This window comes from Prosopis cineraria, unplaced genomic scaffold (genome assembly GCF_029017545.1).
Source record: "Prosopis cineraria cultivar Desert tree isolate PC_DT_omini unplaced genomic scaffold, ASM2901754v1 PC13, whole genome shotgun sequence".
Lineage (NCBI taxonomy): Eukaryota > Viridiplantae > Streptophyta > Magnoliopsida > Fabales > Fabaceae > Prosopis > Prosopis cineraria.
In genome coordinates this window covers 6,795,520-6,810,983 of record NW_026555344.1, presented here as the reverse complement: position 1 = coordinate 6,810,983, position 15,464 = coordinate 6,795,520, and the positions used below count along the sequence as shown (strand labels likewise).

Here is a 15,464-nt window from a genome sequence, read left to right as displayed (position 1 = left end):
GATTGAGATTTGGACGGCGACGATGACAGTGATGATGACGTGGGTTGTGACGGTGACGCTCACTGCTACTGGTTACAGTTGGGAATGGTCCGAGAGCAGCAGTAGGGTCATGAGGAGGAAGAAAGTGAAGTGATTAGGTTTTATTAGAGAGGGTAATTTTGGATTATCAAAATATAACATGGGTAAATTAGTTTCCATACAACAAAATTTTACCCCTTTCCTCCAAAGCCTCCTATTTTGGAGAGAATGGTTTGGAGGGGAGGGGAGGAAAATATTAAGAAAATTTTCCTTCCCCCTTCCCTCTTATAAACCAAACAGGGAGTAAAGCTTGCAGCTGTAAAGTTTTCTTATATCAGATTCCAAGAAAGAATGAATATTTTCCTTCCCTATTTATATATCATGAACACTATTGGGTATTAGTATCACATAGTATCAGTCTATATATGAAGGTGGATAGATAACCTTCTACTTCAGTGTAATTAACCCACCAATTATATTGCATTATTCAAGATAAAACAAAAACAAGTAGCATCTGGAATAAACATCAAAAGTTCAAAACTGATTACTAGGGAAGAAAATATCGCGGTCCATGGCGAGAATGACTTACCAGAGAAGAGCTCGAAGAAGGTGGAGGAGCGGAGGACGAAAAAGACAGAGGTCGACGACGAGACAAGGTATATACCACACTACCATCAACGGCGCCGTAGAAGATGACTGAGGCAATCCACTAATATTCAGTATTTGTTACTTGCAATCCACACAGACCATTTACCAACTTCCCTTCACTTTTTTTTTTTTTTGGGTACATAACTTCCCTTCATTTGCTAACACGGCATAATAGGATATAAAATTATTGTTTGATTTTTTCATTTCCATTTTTTATTTGTTCTGAGACCCACGCAAGATCACAAAAGTCCTTATGAATGCAAAGAAAATAATAGCTCGGGGAGACCCCGGACTTTTGACACTACTTTTTACCTGGAATGAAGTCTTCAAGCTAAAATATTCTGCTATGTCTATATAATTATATAATATTCTCTACAAATTTAAATCCTTTGAAATTAGGATTTATGAATTCATATGAAATACCCATATAATTCTTCTTTTCGCTTACATGCAACGGATATAAAATCCAGAATGTAATATTTTTTAAAAAAATGCACATTTGGATAATTTTTCTTTCTGTTTTTAGTACAATTTGGTTTGGATAATTTTTCAACAAGCCATGTTTCGGGATGAAATAATTGAATTTTTCCACAAAACCGAACAATGAAAATGGGTTTTGAAATTCTAATGAATTTTTTGTGCCTGAAATTTCAATGCATTAGAATATCACCATGCATACAGATACAAAATTCGTTTATAATTAACATATATCAGTAAAAAAATTATCTCAATGAAAATTATTAAAATACATAATTATCTAGTTAAAAAATATTCTTATCCATCATTTAAAATTAAGTAATATTTTTCACCAAAAAAATTAATTAATATTAATAAAATAATAACAAAGATTCACAAAGTGAAATAATAATAATGTTTTCGACTGTATAATTATTAAATATTATAAAAAATTGCCAACGTCGTGACTGAACCAATAAGGTTGTCAAATCGCAATTTCACCTAAACTTATAATAATAAACTAAACTCATAATTTTTATTTTTAACATTTTCTAACGTTTTCCTTTTCTGTTCTCAGCGTTCTGCCTTTAAAGCCTCCATAAAATCCAAAATTGATCTAGTGTTGATTTAAAATATATGATACTTTGCCCAAAAAAAAAAGTCTATAGCATTAAATTTTTCTTTTTCACAAAAACCCTTATTAATTATATCATAGAGAGAGACTCTATAAAAAAGTTAAAGGTAATTAAGATAGATTAATTTTAATTTTAGGATAATCTTATAAATAAGTGATAAATTTTTACTATTTTAATGATATAATCACAAACCACTTTTAACTTCTTTTCTTAATCCTTATGAAATAGTTAGAAGTGTTGTGTATTTTAAACAAGAAATTAAATAGTAGTTTTTTAATAGCTTCAGTGAAACTTTACGTTAATAATTAAGAATAAATAATTTGTTACTTTGTTTTCATACATACATCACGTCTTTCAGTTTAAAAACTTGGCTACGATATTTATTCATCATGAATAATAAAACTTACTACAAATTTGATGAATGATATTAAAGAAGGCTCAACATAGAGATATATATATATATACTGTGATTTCAAATACTCATAAACAAGAACAGACCATATCCTTTCGTAATATTCATTTAAATAGGAGAAACATGAGTGTCTATGGTGGTCCATCAAGCTCGCAAGCATGATTCTTAGTTTCATTTAGCAGAAACAAAAATATTTTGACTACCTGGCCGAGAGAATGGTCATTGATTCACAATTGACACCATACTGGAGTGAACTGCTTGTTACAACATTGTGTGTCGCATGATCCATCTCCAAAGCTAAACATTCTTGAAGTTCTTGCAATACGTAGGTTATGTCTGGCCTTTGGGCTGGTGTTGGTAAGATGCATGACATTGATATTTCAACAATTTTCCATGCTGATGTAACACCAAATTCTCTAGTTAATCTTGGGTCAACAATGCCATCAATATCCCCACATTCAATTTTAGATTGAACCCAATCAAGAATGAAACAAATATTTTCGAGATTTCTTTTTATTGGAGGACGACCAGTTATTAGTTGAAGAAGAATCATTCCAAAACTATAAATATCACTTTTCTTATTTAGGTTTCCAGATCTTTGAAACCTGCAATGATAAAGACTATTATGTTAAATAATTTTTTTTGTATGAACAATTGGGTTTCAAACATTACTAATAAATGAATTGAAACTAAATATAATGGTGGCCATTTCATCCTTAAGCAAATTCTTAATTAGAGTGTTCGTTAGTACAAAATAAGCACTTACTCAGGATCAATATAGCCAGGTGTGCCAGCTGGTTGAGTTGATAGATGAGAATCTCTATCATTTGAAAATACTCTAGACATTCCAAAATCAGCAATCTTGGCTAGCTTAGATTTATTTAATAAAATATTGGATGGCTTCAAGTCTCTATGAATTATAGGAGTCTTGCAACCATTATGAAGATATTCCAATCCTGCATAACTCCACCAAATCAAATAATTAGGAAGAGAAAAATATAATAAAGCTGGCAAGAAAGGCAAGTGATCTGTAATACAAAAATTTGTCACCTTTTGCTGCATCCACTGCCACTTGAAGCCTCTCATTCCACTTTAAAACATTTGGGTTTCTCTCTACAGACATACAAACTTAATTTTCTCAACAAGAGCGCTTTTTCAATGAGTAATGTACTCCCTTCGGTCTTTATTATAGGATGCCTTATAAAATAATTTTTTTTTGTTATTAATATAAGATACTTGATGTGTACATAAATTCATTATTTTTAATATTATCCATTTTTAAACTCATTAACTATGAGAGAAAATGTAAGACAAATTTGAAAAATTTTCATTTAAATATGGATAAAATTAAAAATTTATTATATTTTGAAACAAAATTAAAATTTAACTGCCTCTACTTAATTCTAATAAAGCAATTAGAGGTGTCTTATAATAAAAACCAAGGCAATATATATATATATATCTATATATATATATATATATATATATATATATATATATCACACTGCATTAAATTTGACCAACCATATCTAATGCATAGGATTAAATGAGTAGTTTGCAGTGAAAGCAGGTACTATCTCAGTATCTTGCCTTCATCATCAATTGATGAGATCATAATAGCTACTTATATAAATACTTCATCTGATCCCTATTAAGGCATATCTAATTATCTCTCATTGGTGTAAGTCATTTGTTTTGTTTGAAAGTAGTATAAACTTTCAATTTTACCACTTTTATTTAAATATAAAAAATTTTGAATTTACATTACATTCTCTCTCATAATTGATGAATTTAAATAAAATAATATTCCCTCCGTTCTAAATTATAAGACATTTTTAAACAAAATTTTATATACCAATAAACCTTATTAAAAAATACCCTTCATTTAATAACCTTAAATCTACACTGAATTAGTATTAAATAGAGAGAGATAAAGGGTAATATTAAAAAAAACTATTTAATGAAACCTTAATATTTTTAAAGCATCTTATATTTTGGGATGATAAACCTCTCTTAAAAGTGTCTTATAATTTGGGATGAAGGAAGTATTAGAAAAATGTAATTAATGCTTTACCAAGTGTATTATATTAAGTAATTATACTTTGCAAAAAATATTTTCAGCATAAGACAAACCTGATAATAGTTGGTCAAGGTCTCCATTATCCATGTATTCATAAACCAGTGCCTTTTTGTCATTTTCATGACAATATCCAACAAGTGAAACCAAGTTTCTATGATAAATAAGTGTCAAGAGTTGAGCCTACAAGTTGAAAGTAAGATCCATCATAAATAAAGAATATTAGTTAATTTGCATATATTTATTAAAAACCTTTGAAAATTTTGACTTGACTTTCATATGTCTAACCTCCGACTGAAATTCCTTGTATCCTTGCTTTGATGATGGAGAAAGTAATTTTACTGCAACCTGAGTATCATCTTCTAAAGTGCTCAAGTAAACTTTCCCAAATCCTCCTTCCCCAATAAGAGTTGTAAAATTGTTGGTGATCCGAAGAACTTCAAAGTAAGAAAATTCTCGATTCTTTTGTTTTACAATTTCCATCTTCTGGGATTTGGCAAAAAAACCTGCAATATTATTTTGAATGTTCTTTTAAACTTCATAAGGAGTAATTAAAATTAACTTGAACCAGCTAGAGAATATATACTAGCTTGGTAGGTTAAAAAATCATAGTTTAAAGCATTTTCCAAAGGTTATCCAATGTGGAAAGACAGAACACAAACACACACACACACACGAAAGCATGCAAGAATTGCAAAACTCATCTCTACTTATGATGACAAAAATGTTCAAAGACAAATCAAGTATAAGTGTTATATATCCCAATGAAATGACAACGGATATAAAAATAGATACCTAGCCTTTTCTTTTTGATTCTCCAGATCATTAGAGAAAGAATGGCAATTAGGACCAAAACTGCAATTGATGCAATAAGAGGAATTACAAACTTGTGTTTTTTGCATGAATCTTTCTGACAAAGGCCTGGATTGTCAGCTACACTGGTAAAATAGGAAGATAGAAAGTATTAGAAGTTGAGCAACTAAAGAGAAATAACATGTATTGCACATGCATTTTCATAGAAGTTATGGAAGTTGAGGCCAAATTAAGCATATTGTTCTTAAACAAATTAAAAAAGAGAATCTCATTCCTATTCTAAGTGATTTATTGTGGTTATATTTAGCTTCGCATATAACTAATAAGGCAATGGTACCCAAATTTGAGCATATGTACATGTATGGCGTACAATATGATACAATATGTTGAATCAACAATTAGGATATAGATATAACATATATATATTCAATAAATAATCACTTGAAAAATGAAGAATGTAAAAATTATGAGTTTTCACCAAGAATTTAAAAAGTAATACAAAGGTATTCATACCAAATAATAAAACAGAGTTTTATGTAAATTCAAGAGTTGTTTTGAAATATTTCGGACAAAAAAAACTAATAGTAAAAAGTATAAAATAATGTAAAATACATTATGCACATCATGAAATATAATATTGTATTATATTTATATACATATACAGTACAAATGTCTACTTTAGCATTGGCGTAGCACATGGCATTATTGCTCCATGACTCCTAACTTCTAGAATATTTATAATTTATAAGAAAGTAAGAATTTAATCCATTTTGTTCTCTTTCTTCCATATATTCCCCAAATTATCAAGAAAGAATGGTAATCAAGAAAAAAATTAATGATTCAATTTGGCCATATACTATAAAAAAAACTAGAATACGATGAATTTGATGTTGAAGACAAGTAAATCAACCTTAGTTGCAAATTATCTTTTTCCCTTAAAGTCTTGGGTATCGAACCTGTAAGCTTATTTCCTGACACATTACTGCAAGATGGCAAAAGGAAAGTGAACTTTTGAGATTCATGACTTCATATTGAGAGCATTAAAATCTGTAATATAATGCAATATTAATAATCAGGGTCTTACATAAATTTTAAATTAGGAAGAGTTGCTAGAAATTCTGGTAATTGTCCGGTCAATTCATTGTTTGACAAATCCCTATGAACAAGAAGCTAATTAATTACTCTTAACAGATTTGAGTATCCACAACCTATCTCGTTTAGCAACTTACAGCGACTCTAGATTTCCCAAACCAGCAAACCATGCAGAAATTTGCCCTGTGAGTTTGCTTGAGCTCAAGTTCCTACAATTTGTAATTATAAAGTTTTGCCATCATTGTAAACAACTAAAGGAGGCAAACAAAAGGGAAATCTGTATACGAGACATTCTCCTCAACTGTGTTAAATATATCAGATCATACGAAAAACAAAACAAAACAAAAGGCAAGAGTAGTGTATAGCACTACTTACAAGGAAAGAATCCTTATATTGTTGCCTGAGCTGCAACTTAGACCATCCCAAGCTAAGTTAGTTGGAACACAAGGGTCGCCTTGCCAACTGATTCTAGAGACTCCATAAATGTCCTTAATTTCTATGATGGCATTAACTATATAATTTCCAATAAAAAGATAAATACCCAATGGAGTAATTTAATGATAATCGAAACAAAAGAATGGGGAAAAAAATAAAATCAAAAACATCTCGTGTATCTGTAGGGAAATGCAGTTGCGGAATGGCTTTGTAAATTTCAAAGGCATTAACGATAGGGGGAGCATCTGAATTAGTTGCAGCTTCAACTGTAAAGCTAGCATAACTTTTAGTGATCTTGTTGGATCTAAGGCTAACAGGCTTCAAGTATTCAAGAGTAAGTTCCTGAGAGGTGAAATTTTCATCATAAAAAGTGACATTGATGATCCTCTTGCGGCCAGGAGGAAGCTTTTGGATTTCAGCAAAGTGAAGGAACAGATAATATTGATGGGATATGTTGTCACTCCAATTTGAAATTAAGAAACTAGATTTGTTTAGGGGCTGCGATGCAGTGCGTAGGAGTTCTGATGGCAGCCCATAAGTGGAGTCTTTTGGCTTTATTTGTGCATTTGTTTTTAAGGGATCAGTAAGTTCACCATCATTTATGAACCATAAGCGATCGTACACATCGTCCTTGTATCTACATTTTTAAAAACAATCAAGCAAAATTAAAGCATCATGTCACGGGGATAAAAAAAGCAAATGCATCATCAAAACAATAGAAAATAAATTGAGAAAATTATTGATCTCATGTTTGAAGAGAGTGAATATATTCAAATTATGAAGGTAAAAAAATATATTCAAATCATCAAAATATATCGAATCAACAATCAATAATTTATTTATTTTGTATACTTTTTCCGTGTAGCTTAACGTAAGCGATAATTAATTTTATCAATAACCTCTTATATTTTCAAGTCTTCTTCAAAAATTTACAATTTAACAAAGGTAAAGAATACTTAAGTCCAATTGTAATTATAAAAGATGGGCTTATAGATATTGGCTTCTATATTTAAAATGCTGACATGTAAATATGAAAGTATTATATATGTTAATTAAGACTTGATGATGGAAGAAAAATGAACACATTCTTGATGATTATGATTGAACATTGCAACAACATAACCCTTCACTTAAAGGATTAACAACAACAGATTATCAAAAAAAAAAAAAAAGGGTTAACAACAACAATTCATTCCTTCACTCAAGGGTGAACATTAAGATCCCAAACTATGGAGACCAATCTTGATGGATTACATTCAATTTCCCTACCTACAAGACTAAGCTTCAACTATATATATAAGTATAAGCTAATAACTAATCATGATTAACTAACAACTAATTATGATTAACAACTAATATTCCAACATATTAATATTTTGATAAAAATTATATGAGAAATTAAATATTATTTTTTGACGCGCAAGACGGTCTAGTAACGGTTCATCAATCTCAATCAAAGGCAAATCAATACAAGTCAAAAAGGCAGGTCAAAGGATGTATTTGTCATTTTCTATGTACGTGCAAATCAATAAAGAGAAAATGGTAGTGGGGGTACCAAAGGAAGGGAGGTGGGGGACAATGAGAAACCTAAACCTCACTACTTTTTTCAACGCTTCACTATCATTCTTTATAGAATTATGTTTAAAAGTGAGAAAATTAATTACTCCAAAATTTATTAATAATTAAACTAAAATCAATAACAATACTTATCAATAATTTTAATTCAATTGTTAATAAATTTGGAGTAATTAATTTTTATGTGTGGGATGTATATATAATTTCATTTCTTCCTTTAATAAATCTCTGGAATGGAATAAGGAATTCTAAAAGAGAATGGCTACACGGTTCCACGAATCACAATAGACCTATGCGATTTTTTCCTATTCCTATTGCAGAACATCTGGCCATCCATACTGTACTTATAACTCTTTTCAAGCCTCAGGCTTGCCGTTTGTACCCCAAAAAACAAAACGCAATTGCAACCAAATTCTAAGCGACTTGTCAGTAGTTTATGAATAAATTCTTGAGACATATTTCTTTTTTTGGTAAGAAATGGGCCGAAGTTTCGGCCTGTTATTCAATTCTTGAGACATATTCCTAAGTAAATCTCTATTTGGAATATATTCATATTTCCCTCCTACTTTCAATGTTTAAAAATTATAAACTTTTGAATTAATTACGATAATCAATATGTTAATATTAAATGTAAAATTTATACCAAAACGTAATATTCATAGGTTACAAGTGTAAGTTATAAAAAGTATAGTTCCATTCAAATTCTTTATGACACATAAAATATTCCTGATTGGACAAAATTATACATGAAAGTTATTGTAGATGGAATAGAAAGATTTAAGTATGATGACCTGGTGAAGGTGCGAGCAAACCCAGAGCCAACATCCTTTCTTACCGCAAGAGCCTAAGGGAAGTGGAGCAGAATAGAGAGAGTTGTTCACCGGCCTTAATTCCAACGTATTAATGAAAGGTGTGCCTTGTCCTGTGTTTACCAAACACACCTGTACCGCCCCAGTGGGAACCTCTTGGATTATTATATCATAGAATTGGAAGAAATTACGCGGCAGCTAATCGCACTGTGTCCCAATAATTGACTCCAACGTAGAGGTCGAAAATTGGAACTTGGCTTTTGTAGTCATAATTCTCATATGCAAATATAGCTCTGATCAAATACTTGTGTTCCTGATTCTCTAGTTTTAGTTTCAGAGTGTAACAGTTTCTGTCTCCCTCCGGAAAACTTCTCAGTGTCATTAGCTGTCGCTCTATGGTTGGAACATTGTGGAAGTTAACGTTGGGGGGTAACTCATAATTTGTTCCGCTTCCAATGAAGTCTTCATCTGTCTGGTACCGAATCCCCGTTACTTCGTCTACGTAATCTGTGCTTGCTCCACAGTCTATGCTTATGAAACCTGCACGCACTCAAACACGCACGCAGGCACGAACGCTCCATATTTTCAGCTCTTGGCATGTACCAGAAAACCATATGCACGAATACATCAAAAACAAATTAAATGTTTATCCGCTCATACGCCAGATTTTTTTATGATTAAATAATATCTGCATTTAAAATTCACAATCATGCGAGCAACATATAATTTGAATAAAATTTGAAAACCTTGATAAGCGCTTACCTGAATTACCGCCGTCTGCATCAGCCTTTGTTGATTGGCCAGTTATTTGGAAGGAAACAAAGACATAGAGGGCGAGAATCCACTGTGGCTTGCTCTCCATGTTTTTTCAAGTTTAAAGGAAAGAGGAAATGAGAGATGAAGTGGGTATGCAGCTGCTCTGCTTTCAGAAGCAGATCATAAATGAGTGAGTATATATCTATAAACGGGTGAGTATAAATAGATAATTACGAGAGAGAAAAAGACTCATGTAACATGAGTATTTTTGTTGTAAATAAATAAATAGAATTGTTCATGACATGATAATCTTGGATATGTACTGACACATACATCCTTAACATCACTGACAAAATGTAAATGGGAGAGGAAATTTTTGAAATATTTGCCAAAACATATTTTAAAATGTAAATATTTGCCAATCGTGTAAAAAGCGAAAACATTTTTTTTAAAAAAAATAAGAGGGCAGCAAATGAAATTTAATCGTACTGAAAAGTTAATAAAATTTAATCACATTCTTTCTTGTGTCAAGACGTGATATTTTTTAAAATAAGATCATAAACTAATTTTTTGAAAAAATGTGAATGATTAAAAATATCTTATACTCCCTGCAATAAAAAATATAAAGTATTTTTAATCAAACTCACCCCCTAATAAAATAGTTGCTAATTTTTAAATTAATATCATCTTTTTATATCTACCCCTATTTAGTAAGATATTTTACTTTAAAATAAACATAAAATAATTTATTTATTAGGAGAAATTTTAAAAAAGGTAATGATTGTACCTTAAAAATATTAAAATTGTCTTATATTTTTTAACATCAAACCCTTCAAAAAATGTGTTATATTTTTTAATTGAGGGAGTAAGTAAAATTGGATTGGAGGGAGTAATAAAAATTATTAATAATTATATTAATTCATTTTTCAAATTGAATTGACCAAGTTAACCTATTGCATGCATGATAAGATAGGGCTCGTTTGGATTTCAGTTGGGTATAATTGATTATAAAAATAATCGATTAATATGATTAATTTTAATTATAATTGATTATATTATAATACAATATGTTTGGCTTCTGAAATTTATTTCAGCTGTAAAAATTACTATAAAAACATTACTTTTTAAAATTAAATTATTGATAAAGTTATATTTAATATTATTAAATTTGTTAAACTTTATTTAAGAAGTAAATAGTAAAATTAAATTTATAAGTAATCTCCTAAAACTTATTTCAAAACGTGATTTTAATTTAATAACTAATTATTAAATTAATTAGCTGTTTGGATCATTTTTCTGAAAATCGATTATTGATTTTTTTGTCAATCCAAGCAGACGGATAATCATTTACTACTAACTACGTTGCTTACTCTTTTATTCTCGTAACTTTCTGCCGTGTGGGATGGTTGAGCTTTTTTCCCCCTTTCTTTCGTGAAAGATGTGCCAAAGACACTCCTTAGAATCATGAGAAAAATTGCACGTAAATTAAAGTTGGAAAATCACTTAAAAAGACCAAGGACTTAAAACAGGAGCGGAATCAGCGAGGATATAGACGGGGGCCCAAATTTAATCTTATTATCTAAAAAATATAAGATAATAATTATGTATAATTATAAAAAAATTTAAAAAATATAAATATAAATATAAAGAATATATATATATATAAAGTGTATACTTATAATATACTTAAACAAACATTGATCAATATACATGCAATTTAAATAATAAAAAATAAACTTATTCAAGTTTTTTAATAATTTAGTAAAAACTAAAAAGCCTAACAAACATATTTAATACAAATTTTAAGATTTATTCTTTTTACACGAAGAGCTGACATCATAAAGTAATAATACAAACAATATTTGTATAACCTAGTAAAATATGTACTTTATATGTATTTAATGGACCAACAAGATATTGTATTTATGTGTTATAAAAAAAAGAAATTGTATTTATATAGTTATGCATGTATATGAATGTTTGTTTGTAGGGTCTGGATTTTTATTTTATAAAATATTGGAAGGGTGTGATTTTTTTGGGGGAGGGGAGCCAAAGCCTCATTGGCCATGCGGAGCACATCTGACACCATCACCACTGAAGCAATTTGAACAGTCTAGATTAAATTATTTTTTATTTTTATTTTTTAAATAAAAATTTATAAAATTTAAAATAAATATATTTATTAATTATTATTAACATGTATCATTTATATTTAATCAGATGAGTTTAAATTTAATATTAATTTTTTTATAATTTTTGATAAATTGATCATAAAGATTTGGTTTGTAGTGTTTAGATTTAAAATTTTTAATTGATTATACTATCAGATTCAAAACAATTCAGAGTAAATCAGTATCATCAATTTATAAAAATTATACAAAAAATTAATATTAAATTTAAACTAATTTGATTAAATATGAATAGTACATGCTAATAATAAATATATTTATTTAAAATTTTATAATTTTTTATTTTAAAAAATATAAAAAATTTAAAAAGACTAGTTTAATTTGGATTGTCCAAATTAAATCTAGACAATCTAGATTGTTTTAAGGGTGACACGAACACTAAATGTGCTCCCATTGGCCATGCCAATTATTCGCTAAAAATTATGAGCTTCTGACAAGTCGAGGGGCTTTACTTAATTTTGGCCCTAACTTAAAATAAACAAGCATAGGTCCACAGAAATTAAGGTTTCATTATAGGATAATTTAAGTTAAGAATGATCATAGAGACTTAATTTTATATGGATTTTAAAAAATTTAAAAATTTTAATTCGATTTCTAGGAGAAAAATCAAAAAAATTTTGATGGTAAAAAGATTAAAATACTTTCACTTGTTATACAAAATTATTAATTTTTAATGTTCTTACTCCACTTGTTAATTTATGAATATAAGTTATAAATTATATGAATTGATATGTCAATAATTATATAAGACTCAATATAAATTTTTTAATCATAAATAACAACGTCAGTGATTAAATTACTAACATTACTTATTAATTTATTAATATTAACTATAAATTATTGAAAATATTAATAATTTACATGTCATGTAATTTACTAAAAATAACCACATGACATGTTATTAATTTATAATTAATATTACTAAATTTATAAAAAAAATTAACAAATTAATAATTAATGTTAATGATTATAATATAATTTATAAGTGGTATTAATAAATTAACAAATATAATAAAAAATTAATAATTAATAATTTTATATAATCAATGAAAATATTTTTATATTTTTATTATCAAAATTTTTTTAACTTTCATTCTTTAATGAATTGAAATTTTAATTTTTTTTTTATATTCAATTCTCCCTCTCATTATTGCGGAACTATTGTGACGCGGATAGACGATGCCCCTTGACAAAGTCACCACCAACTTCTACCCCTCAGTTTGCGGTGATTGGACATTTTGTCAGGAAATTGCAGAAGACAGCGAATATCAAGAGACGAAAGCTACAGATGTCAATTATGAGGGAGCGCAAAGTCGTTTCTAATGCCGCTGTTTCTTGTGGTGGTTGGACATTTCCACGTTTCAGTCGGTTCAATCATAAAGGCTTTCTTCGTTTACTTGGGCTGGGTCGAGCCTTCTAACGCGTAATCTGGTCTCTTATATGAGTAGAATTAGGTTGAGTTACTCATAGATTTAGATTTAAATCAAAATTAAACAAGACGAGACTTGATGTTGATGATTGAGAGGCTGATCTCCATAGCAATGTTTTAAAATCTGAATCGGACAGTGAATCAAAAATGTCAATGGGTCACAGGTTTCATAGTTCAACCTGTCGAACCGGTAGTCGGACCGATGATCTAATAATTAAATAAAAAATAACATATATATATATATATATATATTTAAAATACCACCCAAGTTTTTAATACAACAAGCTAGCAAAAATATACCACCACCCAAATCTTTCAAAACACCCAAGTCATTAATACAACAAAAACACTATAATATGTTTTGGTCAAGTCATTAACATAATGCAGGAAGTTCACAAGTACGACAATCTACAATTCACAAGCCTAACATTATAAGATAACTAATAATTTCATCACTTTTCAAAGATATTGGCAGATCTTTGTCAATCCACTTAATTAATCTAAGCATGGTTAGGCTCGAAAGCATCAGCATCTGTATTATAACTATCATCATCTTCCTAACCAAATGATCTTAAATCAATCCTTTCACCCTCTACCATATTCACTCTTTTTTGATCATCTTCATAAACAAATGCATCAAAGTGATCAAACCAGATTACAACATTATTAAGAGTAATATAATAAAAGTGACAGCATATAATAAAGCTCTCAAAAAAGTTCAAATTCAAACCTTTCTCTTCCTGCTGCGAAATAATAGCTCTTGGTAGTGTTTGCTCATCATAAAGGAGATCTCCTTCTATCTCATCAGCATGAAGTAAAGAAGGATCATCTTCTTTTATTACCCAATACTCAATTTTATCAACACTTTCAAAATCAACAGGATCAATTGTTTTTCTTCTGTTAGCAACTTTAAAATACACATGACAATAGCAAACTATAAGAACTCATTCATCCAATCTTTATGAATGCAAATTAACATAAAGCTTTAAATAATATACCTATTCTTTAAGCAAAATTGTAATGAACATATACAAGATCATTTAACCTTTGATGCTTTAATTTATTTCTTTTCTTGGAGTGTATTCTTTCAAAGACACTCTAATTCCTTTCACAACCAGATGAAGATGTAGTTAGACTTAACAATTTAATAGCTAAGTTTTTAACATTCGAATAACTACTTTCAAAATATCACCACCATTAATCTGCCATGTTAAAGATAAAGTTATTATAAGAGATTTTACAGATAAAGTTGCAAGATAATAAATACGAAAGATAAATATATAAATCTTTACTTTACCAGGTCGCATTGATTCTGTAGATTCAATAGCCAATGGATGACTGAAGCTACCACTCTTTTCTTGATATTGTGTGCCTTCGTACAAGAACTTGGTCTTATTAGAAGAGACTTTCTTATCTATAACAGTAAGATATCCTTGCATAATCTTTGGCTTTTGAGAAAAGTTTTCTTTATCATAAAGAAAGGCAGGATTGAAGACATAAGCAGCTACATGAAGATTTTGTCGGAGCTGAGAATCCCACCTTTTCTTAAAAATCCTTGTGTAAGGCTTGTACAAATATTTTTTCTTCAAAAAGTATTCTTTATAACTTTCCTTGCCTTATACATACCATCACAGACATAACCAAGTGATGGCTTATCATCAGAATCAACAATTCTCAATAATCAGATGAGTGGTTTTACAATTTGAACAACAATTTTACAGTCATTTCAAAATTTATTGTCCAACACAATCATTATCATATTGTTAGCCTTTCGATCCTTAGAGTATCTAGAGTCTATAAATGCCTTATCAGTTATCAAGGCTTATATATCATGCTTGTGCTCATAGATACTCTTTAAAGCAATGAAAGTAGTGGCAAACTATGTGGCCCCTGGGCGAATGATTTCTACCTAACCCTCTGTTTTCCTCAACCAAGCTAGCAAAAATGCATGGTTATATATGAATTTTGAAACCACAGATGCACGTGTTGCTAAACTAGTAACAATCTCCATCTTACTTATATCTGCCAAAATCAAATTTAAGCAATGGGCAGCACAAGGAGATCAAAAAATAGAAGGGTACTTGTCATTTAATAACCTCCCAGCAACTTTATAATTAGTT

General features: G+C 29.3%; 2 protein-coding genes across 4 annotated transcripts; both read right to left on the bottom strand.

The window, feature by feature from the left end:
- Positions 1–2,160: 2,160 nt before the first annotated feature.
- Positions 2,161–9,892, bottom strand: LOC129290644 (putative leucine-rich repeat receptor-like serine/threonine-protein kinase At2g19230). 3 transcript variants are annotated; one of them, XM_054927473.1, is made up of 12 exons: positions 9,733–9,892; positions 8,953–9,561; positions 6,527–6,662; positions 6,289–6,360; positions 6,144–6,215; positions 5,970–6,041; positions 5,042–5,184; positions 4,535–4,752; positions 4,303–4,429; positions 3,220–3,282; positions 2,936–3,125; positions 2,161–2,774 (listed from the first exon to the last, which is right to left on the bottom strand). In XM_054927473.1, exons 2-12 carry the CDS (start codon positions 8,984–8,986, stop codon positions 2,369–2,371), a joined length of 1,533 nt encoding a protein of 510 aa, XP_054783448.1. In that variant the 5' UTR covers positions 8,987–9,561; positions 9,733–9,892; the 3' UTR covers positions 2,161–2,368. The 3 variants fall into 3 exon arrangements, with proteins under 3 accessions (XP_054783448.1, XP_054783447.1, XP_054783449.1); XM_054927472.1 differs by having other exon boundaries at positions 8,953–9,510; XM_054927474.1 differs by having other exon boundaries at positions 2,413–2,565; positions 8,953–9,510.
- LOC129289833 (probable LRR receptor-like serine/threonine-protein kinase At1g05700) lies at positions 9,158–9,832 on the bottom strand. Its single transcript, XM_054926599.1, has 2 exons — positions 9,733–9,832; positions 9,158–9,510 (listed from the first exon to the last, which is right to left on the bottom strand). The coding sequence occupies exons 1-2, from the start codon at positions 9,830–9,832 to the stop codon at positions 9,158–9,160; spliced, it is 453 nt and encodes a 150-aa protein (XP_054782574.1).
- Positions 9,893–15,464: the final 5,572 nt, after the last annotated feature.